This window comes from Schistocerca gregaria, chromosome 4, assembly GCF_023897955.1.
Source record: "Schistocerca gregaria isolate iqSchGreg1 chromosome 4, iqSchGreg1.2, whole genome shotgun sequence".
Taxonomy (NCBI): Eukaryota; Metazoa; Arthropoda; class Insecta; order Orthoptera; family Acrididae; genus Schistocerca; species Schistocerca gregaria.
Window position 1 is genome coordinate 442,725,788 of NC_064923.1, and position 20,858 is coordinate 442,746,645.

General features: G+C 43.5%; 1 protein-coding gene across 1 annotated transcript in view; it reads right to left on the bottom strand.

Annotated features, from left to right (window-relative positions):
* LOC126366017 (major facilitator superfamily domain-containing protein 6) overlaps positions 1 to 20,858 on the bottom strand; it is a 344,070-nt gene that overhangs the window by 106,656 nt on the left and 216,556 nt on the right. Inside the window, exons 3-4 of the mRNA XM_049970901.1 lie at positions 9,001 to 9,180; positions 3,359 to 3,681 (exon numbers count right to left, since the gene is read on the bottom strand). Of these exons, the coding sequence (XP_049826858.1) occupies positions 3,359 to 3,681; positions 9,001 to 9,180 (503 nt within the window). The remainder of the gene's footprint in view (positions 1 to 3,358; positions 3,682 to 9,000; positions 9,181 to 20,858) is intronic.

Here is a 20,858-nt window from a genome sequence, read left to right on the forward strand (position 1 = left end):
GACAACAGAGATGTGTACAAGATGAGAGAAAAGCGTTATCTGGTACAGTTTTGAAAATGCTTGACAATTTCCCGTAGATTAAACACAGTAATAAGTTAGACATAATTTTCTGATATCATGCGTAGAAATAAAAACGTAAGAGAGATTATAATTTTTTTTTGGGGGGGGGGGGGGGTTATGTGAAGGAAGGAAAGATTCTGACTACGTCGGGGTCATTACTGAAGTGTGGTACTGATCCCTGTGCTGATGTATAGTTCTTCCCTGCTTGAAATGCTATTATGTATAAGCAGAAGTAAGTAAATAACCCTTAATCACTTACAGACTGACAGAAACCATTTGCCTAGCTGTAATATGGCGGACGAGACCGACGTGCGAGCACAAGAATGTTCCCTGCTCTAAGACCAAAGTTTTCCACCCAGGTGGTTTAGAGATATCTGGTTGCTGTCCGACATAGTGTCGTAAACAGAAAACCTCGTCTATGGAGAAAAAATCTACAGTTTGTATTTTTCATTGCTCCGCACTAAAACGATGCTGCAGTCCATTAAAATATCATAAGAACATTAACAGATGATGTGTCTCAAAGGTGAGTGCTTTTAGTAAGCACACAACGAAAGATGACTCCTAGACTGCGAAGTAAATACAAGTAGTTGACTCCTAGATATGTTAATATAGAAATTTATGTGCTAGAGAAAGAATATTGTTTAACATATATGTACTTGATTGTGCGATTTAATCAGGTCATTTTGTACGTGATATTAAATCTGAGCATCAAACACGCAAGAAGTAATTGAGACTGTCTTTAAATATGTGAAACTTATCCCTTTTTTCTAACTGTTAAAAATTCAGGCAGTGCAGCCGTGTGGCCTACAATCGTCCAAGATGATCTGAATTTCGGCTGGTAAATGACCGTTCTCAGCGCACGAACTCTGAGACATGTTTATATAATGAATGCCATTGTCATGTTGTCCGAAGGTAGAGAATCTTTCCATTTGTTTTGCTATAACTATTCTTTCTCCATATAATCTTTGCTTTACTATGGAGGAACAGAAGGTTGTCTCCTCTACCTTCATGTAACGGTAAATAGCAGAATGGCATGTATAGGAAGTTTACGAACCCAGATTCGTGCCTTAAGCCAACTGTCACACTCTAGCACAAGAAGAGATGGCGTTACGTACTTTGCTATAAGAGATTATACCATCTGTGACACTGAAAACCTTTTTTCTCAGTTTGTCCATCTCAAGCGCATCTTTAATCAAAGCAGATCGATGGAGAAAAGATTGGACCCGCTTTACTCTATCAACCTGCTGCAATTTATGGAGGTGTTTGATGAGCAGGGACGACTTCGGAATTGAAGAGGAGATTAACGTTTAATGTCCCGCCGATAATCAGGTCGTTAGAGACGGAGCACAAGCTCGGAGTAGGGAAGGATGGGGAAGGAAAACTGCCGATGAAACCATCCCGGAATTTGCGTGAAGCTATTTAGGGAAATCACGGAAAACCTAAATCAGACTGGCCGGACGTGGGTTTGAACCGTTGTGCTCCTGAATGTGAGCCCACTGAGCTAAGGGCTGCGTTATCCCGCTGGCGAACTTCGGAACTGGCAGCCTTTTGCCATATGCAGCGAACACTTCAACATTCATGGGTTACATTCTACAAGAAAGCGATGTAAAGTGTAATTTTCGGTTTCTCTGTAAGATGAAGTCTCATTAAAAAGTGTGTGCAGATGTGAAAGGCTGAAGCTTATCGTGTTCACAGAATATCTGACTTCATCTAAATAGGTCACATCATAAGGATCTTAAAAGATCTCTGCGAAGAACATAAGCGGAAGTATACATGCGAACCAGACACAAATGGGTAACGGCATAGGCGACTTTGACCATGGGCAAATCGTTACCGCGTTTCGCTTGGGGACGAGAATCTCGGAAAAGGCGAAGCTGGTCGGCAACTCGCGTGCTGCTGTCTATGGACAGTGGTTGAGCGACAGTGAAAATAGACCTTGGAGGATACAGGCTTACTATCTCTGTAAAACAGGATAGGCGGCCATCTGTGGCAGATCTGACGACGGAGTATAATGTTGGTGGAAGCGCAAGTGTTTCGGAAGAAACGTTCAGAGTACCTTTGGAACAAAGAGCTCTACACGAGACGTGTTCCCATTATGAGCCAAAGATATCGTCACTTACGATTGCAGTGAGTATAATGTTATCAAGACTGGAAACTGAATCAGTGGAGACAGCGCGTTTCTTGTTATACTAGGTCCATGGTCGTGTGTGGATACGCTTGTATTCAGATGAACAGCTGTACGAAACATACACCACGTCCCGGACGCAGGCTGGTGGAGAAATATTATGCTATGGTAGAATTTTACCTGGGCTACCATGGGACCTGCGATAGTAATCGACGGCACCATCGCAGCTACGTACTACGTGAACTTAGTTGCTGACCTCCAGTATTCGTTCATGCTTGATGTCTTCCCAGACGGCGATGGTATCTTCCAACAGTATAACTGTGCGTGTTGCAAGGACAAAATGTGCTGCAGTAGCTTGAGGAGCGTAACAATAAGCTCATGTCGATGTCTTGACCATCAACGTCACCTGAGCTGACCCCACGGAACACATCTAGGACGCTGTCGGGTGGCATTAACTGTGCACACAAATCTCGTTCCGTAATTTACGGAAATTGCGTGACTTGTGAGCAGACATCTGGTTCCACACACCTCCGGAAACCTAAGAGTGACTTGTAGAATCAATGCCATGCCGTATCACTATTGTATTGCGTCCCAAAAGTGGACCAATATGCTATTACGCAGGTGGTCACAATGGTAGATAACGCAAATATGATGATTTTTACCTTGTTTCAAGCAGTTGAGATTATTTCGATAGAATGGACTGAGATTTGCTAAGCGCCTGAGCTCATGAACAACTACATTTGGTTTGGTTTGAATTCGGCTTAGGATCCGATTGTTTCTCTACTGAAATGACTGTGGGGTTAAGTGAGTTCCAATCATTTCTCTGTGCGGTGAATTGTTTCCTTATAGAATGCAATGACTGGTTTAAGTGGTTGGGTCGTAGAGTGCCTTCCTTCAAGGTGTATTTGCTCTTTTCTGTAGTTGAGCAGTCCTGTAAGTTTAAAACGTACAGCACGGGCAGTTGCTCATATTTTGAGACTTGTTGGGGGTTTTCCCTCTGAAACATCTTTCGATTTCGACGATTTCACCGCTCTGCATTTCTGTGAGTTTTCAAGTTATGGAATAATTATTTGGTTGCATCTCATACAGAAAAGATTACAGGCATGGTACTTAGAATTTGGCAACTTGCACTCTGTAACATAAGACCAGAGCGCCTGTCAAGAAGAGACATACCGAAAGTTGATCTGCGTGGCGGTGATCAAGGCGCAGCCCATCAGCACGGAGAACGTGGCGAAGCAGATGGTGTAGTTCTTCTCGTGCGCGTCTGGACCGCACGGGTGGTCCGGGAAGGCGGTCGAGTGGTCGAGGGCGATGCCCACGAAGAACATGGCGAGCCCCCAGCCCAGCGAGCCGAACATGCGCTGGTAGCCGTAGCGGTCGGCGTCCTCGCCCAGCAGCGTGATCACCGCCGAGTCGGCCAGCGTGATGGCCGGCGCGCTGAAGAACTCCCCGATCAGCACCAGCAGCAGCAGCAGGAAGAACGCCTTCTCTATGTCCTGTCGACAGCACGGAGGCCAACTCTCACTTTCATTTGGGGAGGACACAGCCACCACAGTCTGCCATAAGCAACAGAACGTTGATCACGGGGTCCACTGTCTATTAATTCGGGGCCGTACCGTTGGAGAGGTGAACCGCAATGCAACACATCGGCCGCTAATTCGCTTCTGGACAGCAACAACTGACGATCACTCAGTCACATCTGGAAGAATCTCCTCGCTGTACCGCACAGAAGTCACCACTCCATATGTGTTCACTGCAGGTCACATGGAATAGGAAGCAGAATGAGGTGAAGGCACAATGGAACTGGAATGTCGAAGTGTGTGAAAAGGTCACCAGACTGATAAAACACGGTAGACACTGATAGATACATGATGATTGTAAGATGTGGATGTATTGAAACTATAGAGTGTCCCGTTTATGTTGGCCGCCCTAAATAACTTTTCCTGTAGAACAAAATAGATCATTTACCAAGCAGATACTGTTTGGCTACCAGGGGACTATTAACGAGCACGATTGCTTTTTTGGAATTTTGTTCGTTACGTAGATATGAACGGCAGAACGTCTTTTTTTAGCACCCTATATTATTATTCGTAATTTACATCTATCCCTCCAGACCAACTCAAAAATGTGGCACATTGTTCCATTCACGTGACATTATTACAAACACAACACTAAACTGACTTTGGCGCTCTAGCACACAGAGCAGATATCCGCAGTATAGATAATTCGTCCACTTGCCGGAGTTGACACTAAACAAATGAGAACACAGTGAGAACGTACATCGATCTTCCATTCAAATATCTTCCCTCTTTCGGGCGTTTCTCGTATCAAGACTTTGTCCAAATGATGCTGTTTACCGAGAGCATAAACCTAGACGTTTATTTCGAAATTCTAGTTGGCGAAGTGTTGCTCTGTTTTCATCGTCTTCCTGATTAGTATGCTGTGAACACCCTTTCTTTGAAAATGACAACAGCCGTGTTCGCATAACTGCATGGGATACCTTCTAATATCTTGTTGAACCTCCTGTCCGGCGTAGTGCAGCAACTCGATGTGACATGGACTCGTCGTTGGAAGACACCTGCACAAATACTGAACCATGATGCCTCTACAGCAGTCCGTAATTGCGAAAGTGTTGCCGGTGCAGGATGTTGTTGTGGTTCTCAGTCCTGAGACTGGTTTGATGCACCTCTCCATGCTACTCTATCCTGTGCAAGCTTCTTCATCTTCCAGTACCTACTGCAACCTACATCCTTCTGAATCTGCTTAGTGTATTTATCTCTAGGTCTCCCTCTACGATTTTTACCCTCCACGCTGCCCTCCAATACTAAACTGGTGATCCCTTGATTCCTCAGAACAAATCGTACCAACCGATCCCTTTTTCTAGTCAAGTTGTGCCACAAACTTCTCTTCTCCCCAATCCTATTCAGTACTTCGTCATTAGTTTTGTGATCTACCCATCTAATCTTCAGCATTCGCTGTAACACTACATTTTGAACGCTTCTATTCTCTTCTTGTCCAAACTATTTATCGTCCATGTTTCACTTCCATACATGGCTACACTCCATACAAATACTTTCAGAAATTACTTCCTGATACTTAAATCTCTACTCGATATTAACAAATTTCTCTTCTTCAGAAACGCTTTCCTTGCCATTGCTAGTCTACATTTTGTACCCTCTCTACTTCGACCATCATCAGTTATTTTGCTCCCCAAATAGCAAAACTCCTTTACTACTTTAAGGGTCTCATTTCCTAATCTAATTACCTCAGCACCACCCGACTTAATTCGACTACATTCCATTATCCTCGTTTTCCTTTTGTTGATGTTCATCTTATATCCTCCTTTCAAGACACTATCCATTCCGTTCAACTGATCTTCCAAGTCCTTTGCTGTCTCTGACAGAATTACAATCTCATCGGTGAACCTCAAATTTTTTATTTCTTTACTATGGATTTTAATACCTACTCCGAATTTTTGTTTTTGTTTCCTTCACTGCTTGCTCAATATACAGATTGAATAACATTGGAAAGAGGCTACAACCCTGTCTCACTCCCTTCCCAATCACTGCTACCTTTTTATGTCCCTCGACTCTTATAACTGCCATCTGGTTCCTGTACAAATTGTAAATAGCCTTTCGCTCCCGGTGCAGGATTGAGTGCACGAAATGACCTCTCGAGTAGGTCCCACAAATGTTCGATGGGATTCATATCGGCCATCAGGATGACCAAATCATTCTCTCGAATTGTTCAGTATACTCTTCAAACCAGTCGCAGACATTGTGGACCAGTGACATGGCGCATTGGCGGCCATAAAAATTCCATCGTTGTTTGGGAACATGAGATACATCAATGGCTGCAAAGGGTCTCTGAGTAGCCTAACATAACCATTTCCAGTCAAAGATAGGTTCAGTTGGACCAGAAGACCCACTCCATTTCATGTAAACACAGTCCATAGCACTATTTCTGAAGCAAAAGCCGGTCCCAAACCCGCCGAGAAAGGAGGAGAGGAAGGGGTAACTCCTTGTTAAAAAAATTTCAGTTCACCTTGCCTGGGTTATAATGTTAGCGAAGACTTTGCGGCGAAGCGGTTCTTTCCGTCCCTGTACGACGGACCTGCACCCACCTGTGAACATTGTCTCAGCAGATCATTAGTAGGAAAGCCGAGTAAAACCTACTGTACTTCGACGTGAACCAGGCTGCAATTAAAGTCACTAATCTACGTTTCAGGAGAAACACGAAATGAAAGGTTGGAAATTTTGTCCTCAAATAATATATTCTGAAACTTAGGTGAACAACTATCACTGCCATGCCCGTGCTAGTCTTAACACAGTCACTCATAATCCCTTTCACTCACGTTAGCAAGTTTATGGTGTTGCATTTCCCGAAAACGTAATAGCTACAAAAATACTGATTGTTTTTGATTGAGAATGCTCGCCAAATATTAAGTCTGTCGGTGCCAAATGCAGTCACAGTTTTTAGCCACCGACCTGCTCAATACGCCATGCGGAATTTATGTATTTTCTCGTCACAAAATTCACTTAAAAATTCCGAAATTTCTACACACACATCGGAATAATTATGCCGCCACTTTCCAACACTTTTGATGTACGAAACAGTGCTAGGTCCGGCAACTTATCGGAACTACTACTACACAAGTCCGATCTGTTTCATGGCTAGGCTTCGACTCTTCCCTAGAATACTCTAAAAGTCTTCTCTACCAGCAGAGAAAGGCGCGCGAAGAATACTGCTTTACCATTGGTCAGTTTATTCAACAGCTAATAGCAAAACAACACTCTCCCCTGTCAGTCCGCGCTTTTCATCTATAACCAATCGCAAAATAGTAAACCTCACGACTGCACTTTTTACCGACGTAATTATCTAATTTGCTGAAGTTTTGCTTATGAATAAAGCTATTTACTGTTCTTATTTATACCTGAATTAACTTTCCCTTTACCATCAACTTACTTTACAAATCTATTTTACAAAAATCCCCTTTGTCGATATACATACTTTTTCGACATGTTCCCACATTATATCCTACTACATAACTCGTTAAACAGTTATCTCCATGTTAGCCTTAAACCACACTCACGCATCATTCATACTGCTAACACACATTTACAACATTTTACATACATAAAAAGACGTATAACACTTTATGAAAATACTAGAACAGTTTATGAAAAACATTCAATTACTTTAGTGCACTCTAATGGGCAGAATCGAAACTAAAATCACAGTCCCCCTAGAGAGCCTGTATACAGAGAGAGTGGCCGTAGGTGAAGTTGCTTGTGATTGGTTGATTAGCTTTGGCGCCATTTTCTGCCAAGCGTCTTTCGCACTTCCTCTGTTCGCCGTGCTTTTGACTTGAATTAAAGTTCAGAGGACTTTTCGAAACGATTAAAAGGTATTTGAATTGTTGAGAGACTTGTTATGCGTTGTGCATGCATGTTCGATTTAGTTGTATATCGTTTTTAGTGCGTCATTAGCGTTTGCGATCTTAAATACGAGTTGAAATAATGAAGCGTTTTGTTATTTCTTTAATTGTTCGTGCATACTGGTAGCATCTCAAGCTTTTCTGAAGCCAATATCTGACAGTCCTTGCTGGAAACGGAAAGTTCCTGTAATTGTCGTGCATTTTCATTCGACTTTATAGCGTCAAACTTTATTTCGCTCCAAATCAGAACACTAGGCATTATTTTGGTTTCAGTATTATTGCCTGACTGTTGACGCAGGCACGTGGTAAGCACGTTTTCCGCAGTTGTCGTGGTTGCTGAAACATAATTCGTAGTAAATAAGTACTCTTGAAGACAGTTTTTAATAGGCTTACTTACTGTGGGGTAGAAGGGATACGGTAGTTTTCTTGATATATTTGGTCGTTATTACAGTACCCTACATGTAATCTTTTTCGTTTGGTATATATATATATATATATATATATGAAAGAAAATCGTAAGCAGTTGTTTACTTGTGACATGCAAAAAGTTTGAAGACGTGACAAGAAGTACTAATACGTCTCACACTTTTTGTATGTTACAAGTAAACAACTGCTTACGACTTTCATTCAGCTGACGTAATACATGTACGTTAAATCTTTAGCGTTATCCACTTCCGATACAAAACAAATGCTATACACTATATTATTTTTAATTAAGTTACTTTCATTGCAATATGTCTAGTAAACAAACTTTAAACGAGATAAATGCAAGTAGCAAATAATTTTTACAGCCACTGTATCAAATTGTCCTGTGCTGTACGTAGTAGGCTACTATGAGTATATTATAGCTGTAAAGAAAGGCATTTAACGAATGATTTCGCCATATTGTCTCGTGCTTTTGATTCGGTGAGTGTGTACTCCACTACTGGCCATTCAAAACTCCCGCCCGCAGTTTGGCAGAAAAATGGCCGCCGTATCGTTCGGTTGGTCACTCTCTCCCTACACAGGCTCTCTAAGTCCCCCTATCCAATACTGTCCTCCATCGGCTGATACATAAACTACGAGCACATCCAGTCTCGCGTCGCCATCTGTCACTGTCCAGCTCTGAGACACAACTCCCACTTAACCGCCTCCAAGGCAGGATCGTTATACGGCGCTACGCCTCAACTACATGAAGGCGGAGATGGAGACCATCGGAAAGACTGAGCTGACGGATGAAGCAGCCCTGCTTTCAGGGGAAGAAGAAGAGTGATGCAGGAGAGACATCTACCCCCAGTCAAGGCAACTCTCCTAGGAGAAGGTGACCGTCCTCGAGGTTGGGGCGGTTGTGCGGAGTGACCTAGAGGCAGCAAGTGGCTGGGGAGAGAGCAAGACTGACCTGCGTGCGGTAGACAATGGAGCTGAAGAGCGGCGACACCCAGCTGGAGTGGTGTGCCTCGTCGTAGTTGTTGGCGTACTTCACCTCCAGCGGCGACTGCCCGGGGTACACGTGCCGCAGCGGCGTCGGGGAGCGCACGTGCCGAGTCCGAGGCTCCGCCTCCAGCAGCGCCCTCTCCACCTGCGGGACAGGGCAGCCAACCGTAAACAAGAATTGGTTCAAATGGCTCTGAGCACTATGGGACTTAACATCTATGGTCATCAGTCCCCTAGAACTTAGAACTACTTAAACCTAAGGACATCACACAACACCCAGCCATCACGAGGCAGAGAAAATCCCTGACCCGCCGGGAATCGAACCCGGGAACCCGGGCACGGGAAGCGAGAACGCTTTCGCACGACCACGAGATGCGGGCATAAACAAGAATTAACTGATGAAATTGTCAATAATGTCTTTCAGAAAATTACTAAGTGGTTCCTTGTAAACGGACTCTCACTGAATTTTGATAACACACAGTACATACAGTTCCGTACAGTAAATGGTATGACGCCATTGGTAAGGATAGAAAGCCTACGCACACGGACCGTTACCTGCATGCTTCTAGCTGTCATCCATCGTTCCAGCGTACGGGGATCCTGCGGACGTAGGCAAGAAAAGCTTATACCATTTCAGATGGAGAAAGCTTGACACAAGAATTGGACCATCTTAAGGTTGTATTCAAGCAGAATGGCTATACAGATAAACAGATCCGTCTTGCTTTCCAGTTTGGACCATCGCCTGAACCACCAGAACATACCTGCAGATCGGTGGCTTTTCTGCCTTTTGCTGGGAGCATTTCCTCGAAGATAGAAAGAATTCTGAAAACATTTTATATCAAAAGTATTTTTCGTCCGCCAGCCAAGATTAGAGCGCTTCTTGGCTCTGTTAAGGATGGTTTGGGTTTGAGGAAACCCGGTGTGTACAAGATCCCTTGCCACTGTGGGAAGGCTTATATTGGTCAGACAATCCGGGCCATTCAGGACCGATGTGTTGAGCATCAGCGGCACACAAGGCTGCTTCAACCTGAGAAATCTGCAGGGGCGGTGCACTGTCTCACCGAGGGACACAGAATGCTATATGACGCGACACAAATGGTTGCCCCTGCATCTCGCTATTGGGACTGTATTCTAAAAGAATCCATAGAGATTCGTTTATCTGACAATCTTATTAATAGAGACAAGGGTTATCTTTTAAGTACGACTTGGGACCCGGCGTTATCTGCCATTAAAAAACAACGTCTGTGTTTCGATCGTCGGAACAAAATTTTTAAATTTTTTTTAAATTTTTGACAGCGATATCTCGATTTCGCCTGTTTCCACCACTGGCGGCGCGGTATGTTTACTGCACTAGAGGGCAGTTACGGCACCTTCTCGCACACGCGTTGTGGGTCTTCTGCGGCCTATATAGGGGCCTCTGCTTGCGCTAGGAAGTCAGTTCCGGCGAGATCGTGCACCAGCACTCTCACCTGAAGATGGCGGCCAGTTGGACCTCGGAAATATTGTGTCATGAAGACGTTATGATCCGGCTGCATACCCGAGAAGTTTATTATCAGGTATAGACCTTAATCAGAAGCATATAGCTAAGGTAGAATATTCAAAATTTTTAGGTGTGTCCATTGATGAGAGATTAAATTGGAAGAAACACATTGATGATCTGCTGAAACGTTTGAGTTCAGCTACTTACGCAATAAGGGTCACTGCAAATTTTGGTGATAAACATCTTAGTAAATTAGCTTACTACGCCTATTTTCACTCATTGCTTGCATATGGCCTCATATTTTGGTGTAATTCATCACTGAGGAATAAAGTATTTATTGCACAAAAGCGTGTAATCAGAATAATAGCTGAAGTCCACACAAGATCATCCTGCAGACATTTATTTAAGGATCTAGGGATATTCACATTAGCTTCTCAGTATATATACTCTCTTAAGAAATTTGTTATTAACAACCAAACCCAATTCAAAAGTAATAGCAGTGTGCATAACTACAATACTAGGAGAAAGGATGATCTTCACTATTCAAGATTAAATCTAACTTTGGCACAGAAAGGGGTGAATTATACTGCCACTAAAGTCTTTGGTCACTTACCAAATAATACCAAAAGTCTGACAGATAACCAACAAGTATATAAGAAAAAATTAAAAGAATTTCTGAATGACAACTCCTTCTACTCAATAGAGGAATTTTAGGATATAAATCGAGAAAAAAAATTATTAAAAAAGTTGTTATAGTAATTTAATTATGTTGTTAAAGTAACTTAATTATGTCGTGTATTGGAAAATTTGACTCGTTACACATCATTACGAAATATCGTATTCATGATCCATGGAACTAGTATTAATCTAATCTAATCTAAACACAATCTGTGGCAGAAATCAAAGAAAAATCACAACAATTGTCACAGCCAAAATATTACCTGTCGGACGTCACATGACACATTGTAATCACACTGAAAGAAAGAAACTGCTACACCAAAAAATAATGAATCTGGAGTAATGAAATTTCGGGAATACATTTTTCTGGGTAAAATATTTATGTGAGAAACATTGCAAGTTCACAGCGTCATCTAAGTGCGAGATAAGCCACTGCAAATGTGAAATACTGGTACGAGGCGTGTTTTTTAAATAAGTACCGTTTTGAAATGAAAAAAAAAGACGTGCTAAGATATCTCTGTAAAGCAAGATAGGCGGCCATCTGCGGCAAATCTGACGACGGTGGAGGCGGAAGAAACGTTCAGTGTACCTTTTTGAACAATGGGCCCCGCAAGTTACGTGTTCCCATATTGACCCAAAGATATGGTCACTTACGATTGCAGTGAGTATAACGTCATTGAGATTGGACCACGAATGAATGGAAACATCACGTTTCTTGTTGTACTAGGTCCATGGTCGTGTGTGGATACGCTTTCATCCAGGTGACCAGCTGTACGAAACGTAAAGAAATATTATGTTACGAGTAGAGTTTTACCTGGGCTACCATGGGACCTGCGGTAATAATAGAAGGCATCACCGCAGCTGTGGATCCCCTGTAATTATATCGTGCTCGATGTCTTCCCAGACGAGGATGGTATCTTCCAACAGGATAACAGTGTATGTTGCAAGAACAAAAAGTGCTGCAGTGGTTTGGGAGCGTAACAATAAACTCACGTCGATGTCTTGGCCACCAACGTCACCTGAACTGACTCTTACGGAACACATCTCGGACGCTATCTTGTGCCAATTACGCGCACACAAACTACGGTGTGTAATTTAGGGAACTGAGTGTCCTGCTCCTGATATCTAGTTCCATACACTTCCGGAAACCTACCAAGGACATGTAGAACCCATGCCACTCTGTATCGCTGTTGCATTGCGTTCCAAATGTGGACTAATATGTAACATTTTTACATGAAAACCTGTACCTTAATCTTCTTTTCTACATAATTTCCGTCAATATTGAGGCACTTGTCATAACCTTGTATCAGTTTTTGAATAGCCTCCTCACAGAAGTCTGCCGCCTGACTTGTTAACCACTGCATCACCACTGTTTTGACTTCGTCATCGTCTTGAAGACGCTGACCGCCCAGATGCTTCTTCAAGTGCAGCAACAGATGGTAGTCACTGGGCGCAAGATCGGGGCTGTACGGAGGATGATCTACAGTTTCCCATCGAAAAGATATGATGAGCTTTTTGGTCTGATTCGCCACATGCGGGTGGGCATTGTCTTGCAGAAAAACGATGTCCTTGCTCAACTTCCGTGGACTGTTGCCTTGATTCTGGTGTGACGTAGGCAACCCACGTTTCATCTCCCGTAACAGTTAAGCTTAAGAAATCATCACCGTCGTTGTGGAACCGCTCAAGGAAAGTCAATGAACTGTCTGAACATTTGGTTTTGTGCACATCATCAACATTTTAGGTACCCAACGTGAGCACAATTTTCGGTAATTCAAGTGCTCGGTCACAATGGCATACGAAACACTACGAAAAACATTTGGGAAGTCATCCCGCAAGGAGGAAATTGTAAAGCGTCTGTTTTCTCTCACCTTTTTGTCCACTTCCTGCACCAAACATTCATTAACGACCCAAGGACGCCCACTCCGCTGTTCATCATGAACATTTGTGCGGCCATCTTTAAATGCTCTGACCCACTTTCTTACCATTCCATCACTCAATGTTTTCTCCGTAAACTGCACAGATCTCACGATGAATATCGATCGCTCTTAGGCCTTTAGCACTAAGAAATCTTATAACAGCCCATACTTCACAGTCGGCGGGACTCACGATTATCGGAGGCATCTTAAACACTCAGTACACAACGTAAACAAGGAAGAATCAGACTGTAATGGCGTCAGTGCGTAGATTAATGTTCAAATGGTACAAATGGCTCTGAGCACTATGGGACTTAACATCTATGGTCATCAGTCCCCTAGAACTTAGAACTACTTAAACCTAACTAACCTAAGGACATCACACAAAACCCCGCCGGGAATCGAACCCGGGAACCCGGGCGTGGGAAGCGAGAACGCTACCGCACGACCACAAGATGCGGGCGCGTAGATGAAGGCACAGACTTTCATGTAAAAATAAAATTATTGAGATATCTTAGCACGTCTTTTTTTAATTTCAAAACGGCACTTAATTAAAAACACGCCTCGTATGTTAATAACCGGTGTAGTCGCCAGAATGTTGAATGCATTGTGTCGTACAGGTGCCAAATGTCAGTTCCTGGGATGGAGTCCCATGTCTGTTGCAATTGGTCGGTCAATACAGGGCCGATTAACGCTGGTTGTGGACGACGCTGGAGGTGTCTGATGATGCCCCGTATGTGCTCGATTGGAGACAGATCTGGTGATCGGGCAGGCCAAGGTGACATGTAGATACTCTGTAGAGCATGTTGGGTTACAACAGCTGTATGTGGGCGAGCATTATCCTGTAGGAAAAGCCCCTGAGATGCTGCTCGTGAATGCCAGCACAACAAGTCGAAGTACCAGACTGACGTATAAATTTGCAGTCAGGATCGATTGGATAACCACGAGAGTGATCCCGCTATCATGCGAAATCGCACGCCAGGCCGTAACTCCAGCTGTAGGTCCAATGTGTCTAGCATGCAATCAGGTTGGTTGCAGGTCCTCAACTGGCCTCCTTCTAACTAACACACGGCTGTTACCGGCACCGATGTAAAATCAGTGCCGGCAAGGGTGGCCGAGCGGTTCTAGGCGCTACAGTCTTGAACCGCGCGACCGCTACGGTCGCAGGTTCGAATCCTGCCTCGGGCATGGACGTTTGTGATGTCCTTAGGTTAGTTAGGCTGAAGTAGTTCTACGTTCTAGGGGACGGAAGACCTTAGAAGTTAAGTCCCATAGTGCTCAGAGCCATTTTTTTAGACAGCCAGCTTTCATCAGAAAACGCAACAGACATCCGCACTCACCCTAATGAGCTCTTGGTTGACACCATTGAAGCCATAAGTGGCGTTAGTTTGAGCTCAGTTGGAAGCATCCTACGGACGTCTTGCTCGGAGTTCTGCTTGAAGTAACCGATTTTCAACGGTTCGTTGTGTCACTCTGGCGCCAACTACTGTTCCAGTTGCTGGTGCAGATGCAGTAAGATGCGCCTCTCTGTAGTGCCACGTGGCCGTCCAGAGCCCGTCTTCTTGCGACCGTGCTTTGCCGTGACCACCGCTGCTAGCAGTCATATACAGTGGCTACATTCCTACCAAATCTTTTTGCAATATCACAGAAGGAACGAAAAACTTCTCGTAGCTCTTTTAGTCGGCTTCGTTCAAACTCAGTGAGGTGCTGATAATGGCGTCTTTACAATTATACAGGCACACGACAGAAAGGTCTTTAACGCCCTTACTAAAGTCTGGAGAGACGAATGCGGTTGAATTGAGAAAAACTGTTTAAAATTATATAATGGATTCATAAAATAGTTTCTATGAATTCTCTTGTGAAACACGCACAAATACCTGGAAAGATGTTTGTTGTTAGACGCCTTTCATACCATGTACAAGTGCGCCCCGATAGGAACTTGTCTGTGTCAAATATCTGCAATCTTTTATCCGTCTTTGGACGGTAACTAAAAGTTGTGTCTTAGCAAGTCGTCCTAGCTTTGACGGGATTCAACAAGTAGGGAAACTTGGCGGCAGAAACGGCTGGCGAGACCTAGTGGCCGGCCGGCGTGGCCGTGCGGTTCTAGGCGCTACAGTCTGGAAGCGAGCGACCGGTACGGTTGCAGATTCGAATTCTGCCTCGGGCATGGATGTGTGTGATGTCCTTAGGTTAGTTAGGTTTAAGTAGTTCTAAGTTCTAGGGGACTGATGACCTCAGAAGTTAAGTCCCATAGTGCTCAGAGCCATTTGAACCAGACCTAGTGGCAGGCAGACTGAGACACACTTTCTCGCGTTGATGTCAAGGTGCCTATTTTACCTCGCATCGTTGATGCTATGATTCTCATAGTGAATTGGGCATTTTCAACAGACTTCGTTCTTGATTATACCGGGATGGTTGCTGGCTCACACGCCTGGGTTTCAGTTGTATTTACGTCACGTGGTTTTCAGGTTATACAGCGATAGATTTATTTTTGCGATACTTTTTGCAGTAAACTATAAAGTAGGAAATGTACAGTCTTCGTTCACACACTCAACTTTTCAGGACACTTGGGAGCAATATCCAGTTATATAGAAGTCATCTAAGGTTTGCAGTTGCTTGGCTCCACTTATCAAATAATATTTCATCCTAATATAGTCTAATTTTCTTTTGTCCTTGGTATCTGGATGGCAATACAAAGACACACCGTCTATTGAACTGGATTTAAATATGAAATATAATATACTCTATTGACTTATTTAACATTGCATTAATTGTGAACATGATAGTGATTCCAGGTTCCATGAAACATGGAACATGGAATCACTATCATGTTCACAATTAATGCAATGTTAAATAAGTGATTCCATCCCCAGGGTACTTCAGCTAGAAGTACGCGGGTGGCGACCGCGGGGACCTGAGCTGAGTCTGACATTGCTTCCACTTACTTGCGTCAGACTCCTTCTTTCACCTTCCCTGTCGGCCTCCTTGGCCAACTCTTGCTTTTTCGACCCCAACGGTATTAGGTTTCGAGGCCCGAGGGCGTCTTTCCAATTTTCTTATTCCTACTTATAACCCAACTCCCGAGGGGAGCCCACCCCTTAAGAAAAGCCAGCAGTCCTGTAAGCTGTGAGGGTAACACCGCAGGTTGGACGGGAAGCCAGCACCCTCTCTCCGTAAAATATTAAACATGCTTTCAAGACTACAAGTAAGCCTCGGAACATTACTGACAAAAATAGACCACGTCAATGGCAAAGAAACGGCATACGATATGGAACGTGGAATGTAAGGAGTCTGTACAAGACAGGAGCTGCAATCAGTGTGGTCAAGGAAATTCAGAGGTGCGAACTAGACCTAGCTGCACTGCAAGAAATCCGGTGGGACGATGCTGGGAGCATTGATGTTGAAAACTGTACAATCCTGTATGGAGCCTGTGAACGAGGTCATATGTTAGGCACTGGTTCCTGTGTCAGTAAGAGGTTGGCCACTAATGTTTCAGAATTCGTTTCAGTCAACCCAAGAATATCTGTTCTAACACTGGACGTAAAGCTATTACGGCGACTTTTGTGAACTGTCATGCTCCCACGGCGCAGAGCGAGTGTGAAGTGAAAGACGAGTTCCATGCACAGCTAGAAGCAGTGATGGACGCTATACCAAATGGACACCTGAGGATCCTCCTTGGTGATATGAATGCCAAGGTCGGGAAAGAACAAATATTCCAAGACACAACAGGTAGGCACAGTCTACACAACCTAAGCAATGACAATGGAGTTAAGTTCATCAGCTTCGCTACATCATTAGGGTTGTTCATCTCCAGCACAAACTTCCACCGAAAAAACATACATAAAGGAATCTGGGTATCACCAGATGGGAGAACCGTAAATCAAATAGACCATGTTGCCATTGATCTGAGAGCCAAGAGATGGGTGTTAGACGTTAAGACAGTCCGGGGTGCCGAAGGTGGGAGTGATCATTTCCTGGTCAGAGGCCGTTTAAACATAAAGTGTAAAGGAAGAACGGGGCCTAAGTTAAAAAGAGTGGAAAGGTATCATGTGAAGAAACTGAAAGATGAGGCAACGAAGACCAGATACCAGTTGCAACTTGAAGCACTCAGCGAAATGGACGCGAATCAGGACCTCGAACTAATGTGGGGAAACATCCAGAGCTCAGTTAGGGATACAGCAAAGGAAACACTCTTGGGAAACCCAGTGGGCAAGAAGATCTGGTTTGAAAAGGAATGTGCATATGCCCTGGAAAGGAGAAAGGAAGCCAGGAACAAATGACTGAAGGGGACAAATTTGGCACAGGCCAAAGCACAATTTGAGGAGGTCCGAAAGACCAGACAAGCAATTCTGAGAAGGGCAAACAGTAAATACATAAGGAATACCATCACTGAAGCAGAAACAGACTTCAGAGGACAAAAGACTAGGGAAATGTTTCTGAGGGTGAAGTACCTCTGCAAAGGTCACTAGACCAAGCAGAAATTTGTCAAAGATTCCCCTGAGAAGATCCTGACGAACGATAGGGACATAGCTGAGAGATGGAAAGAGTACTTTCGACAGCTGCTAAATTGTGATGAACCCGAACTGCAGTTTTATTTCCAGTACCCAATTACAGCCGATGCAGACTATCCCCTACCTATCCTGGATGAGACAAAAAACCAGAAATGATCCTGGCAGGAGGAGAGAAACTTGCAGAAAAAATACACCGACTGATACAGGCAGTATGGACCAAAGAAGAACTACCAGGAGAACAGAAAACAGCTCCGATTTGTCCAACACATAAGAAGGGCAACAGACTGAAATGTGACGACTATCGAGGAATCGCCCTGCTTAACGTCTGCTATAAGATCCTGTCCAATTGACTCATACATAGAATTCAGCCAGTGGCAGAATCGGTGATTGGGGAGTACCAGGGAGGTTTCCGGCCAGGATGGTCAACAGTAGATCACATCTTCAGTCTCCGGCATTTCAATGAGAAACTGGGTGAATATGGTAAAGATTTGCATATTTTATTCGTTGATTTTAAGAAGCCCTATGATTGCATACATCGCAAGAGCCTGCTCAACTGTTTAAGGGAGTTTGGCATAGCAGAGAAACTCATCAATCTGATAAAGATCTGTCTGAAAGAAACACGTGCAAAGGTGAAGATGGGAAATCTCGTAACTGAGGAGTTTGAAATTGTGACAGGACTCAGGCAAGGAGATGGGTTGTCCCCTATCCTGTTCAACTTTGCCCTCGAAAAGATCGTACGCGAGACCTTCCAAGAGAACGAAGGGATTGAAATCGAAGGTAAGAGACTGGCATACTTAGCCTATGCACACTACATCTGTTTGCTCTCTAGGTCGGAAGAGGAGTTCGAGCAAATGACCAAAGCACTAAAGGAGGCTGCCAGCAAATTTGGGTTAAAAATAAACGAAGCCAAGTCAGAGTACCTCGTTATGACGCGTGGTCTTTGTCAGACTGCTGATCATCTACAATCACTGCAGGTTGGGGACCATTCCTACAAGAGAGTGCAAGAATTCAAATACCTAGGAGCACTTTTCACTGAGAACTCGTCATGTGAATCAGAGATCAATGCCAGAATACAAGCAGGAAACCTATCTTACCACAGCCTAGCACAACTTCTTCGGTCCAAATCTCTCTCCAGACAGTTCAAGATTCGATTGTACAAAACCCTGATCCAGCCTGTTGTTCTATATGACTGTGAGACATGGAATATCCGGAAACAGGACTTCCATAAGCTCCTTGTTTTTGAGAGAAAAGTGCTTCGGAAGATCTTCGGTCCGGTTCTGGATGCAGATGCAGGGGAATGGAGGATCAGACAGAACCAAGAGCTTGAGGAACCATACCAGCAGCCCAACATAGCAGGAACTGTCAAAGCCAAACGAATGCAGTGGGCCGGCCATGTGGCCCGGCTGGAGGATCACAGATGGCCTCGGAAGCTCCTGGATTTCACACCTACAGGAAAGAGACCGCCAGGGAGACCCAAGAAGCGTTGGAGGGATGGACTCCATGAAGATTTAAACCAAGTGTCAATAGATGTGCACGAATGGCGGATAGCAGCAATGGACAGAATACAATGGAGGAGGAAACTTCTAGATGCGTGCGGTCCACTGGGCCTGATCACGTAGTAGTAGTAGTAAAAGTAGATAGTGATTCCACCAGAGATAAAAAGAGCTGCACAAGGAAATCTTTATTTGCTTCACTTTACCGGTTTCGACAGTTTAAACTGTAATATTCAGAAGTGAAATAGCCTCAAATTATTGACATGCCAACGTTGAAATAGGAATCGAATGGTTTTGTCCTACAAAGGATTGGCAAAAAATACATACGTTAAGTAAATATGTTAAAAATAAAAGTCCAAAGACTGAACAACGGAAGTAAAACAGGTTTGTTGAAACAGATGTAAAATAGTTAAGCTTAAGAACCGCGACATACCTTTGCTACAGAGTCAATAAAACAGAGTTACATCCCTAAAAATATATGATACCTGCGATGAGTGGCAAACAATTAAATGTCAGTTTTCGCATCGTATATAGTACGTGCAAGATACTAAACAATTCAACGTATCGCCGCTGATCCAATGGCCTAAGGCGTCTCTATAAAATTCATAATAAAATTTGAACAGTTCCTTCATTTATTCCTTTCCATAGTAATGATGATATTTTTTATAGATCAGTTTGCTTAGCGCTTGGTCCATTGTTTATTATCTTTTATTAATCTTTTTATATGGTATCATAAGATTTAATGCATACTTCCCTTCAACTGTCGCAGAATTTATTACAGTTTGTATGTACACTATCGCTCACACTTTGTATATAGGCGTGTTCAATGCCCTTCATGTCATCAATATGGTGGTTGAATTTTCTGACATATGCTACGTACGATGTGACATTTGACATTTAATTACTTGACACTCATCGCACGTATCATAATTTTAAGAGATGTAACTCTGTTTTATTAACTCTATAGTAAAGGTACGTTGGGGCTCTTAAGCTTAACTATTTTACATCCATTTTAACAAACCTGTTTTACTTCTGCTGTTCAATCTATGTACATTCGCTTTTAACTTGCTTTACATATGCATTTTTTGCCAATGCTTTGTGGGACACTACCGTTCAATTCTTATTTTGACGTTACTTACCAATTATTGGAGCCTATTTCATTTCTGAAGATGACAATTTAAACTGTCGAAACCGGTAAAGCGAACAAAATAAACGTTTTCTTGTGGAGTTGACGACTGATTTTTTATCTTTGTTGAAATATTCTACAGGTGTTAAGCTACCGCTATGAACTAAAGCATAATAGTGATTCTTACGAGCTTATTTCCATACCCCTTCACCTGGGTTCAAGTTAACCTATGCTCCATACTGTGTTGAATTAAGTGCTACGTTCTCGGAAGTACTACATTTGTTTTAATTGTATTTAAAAGTCCAGAGAGAGAATAATCTGCGCTACAGTACCCTCTCCTCCTTGATGATCATCCCTTTTCTGACAACCTCATTAAGGCGAACCACTTTACCTCCCACCTATCTAATGTCTTTCCCATTCCAGATGATTCCCAATTTGATTATTCCCTCTTCCCCAACGCCATCGAATATACGGATACCTCCACCCATCCCCTTGCTCCTAGCTTCCAGTCTTTGGGCCACACACCACCATCAGGGCTCTGTCCTCTCCCTTCTCCTCTACCTCCTGTACACGGCAGATATGCCCCAACCCCCCCCCCCCCCCTTCCAGTAAACCTCCTGCA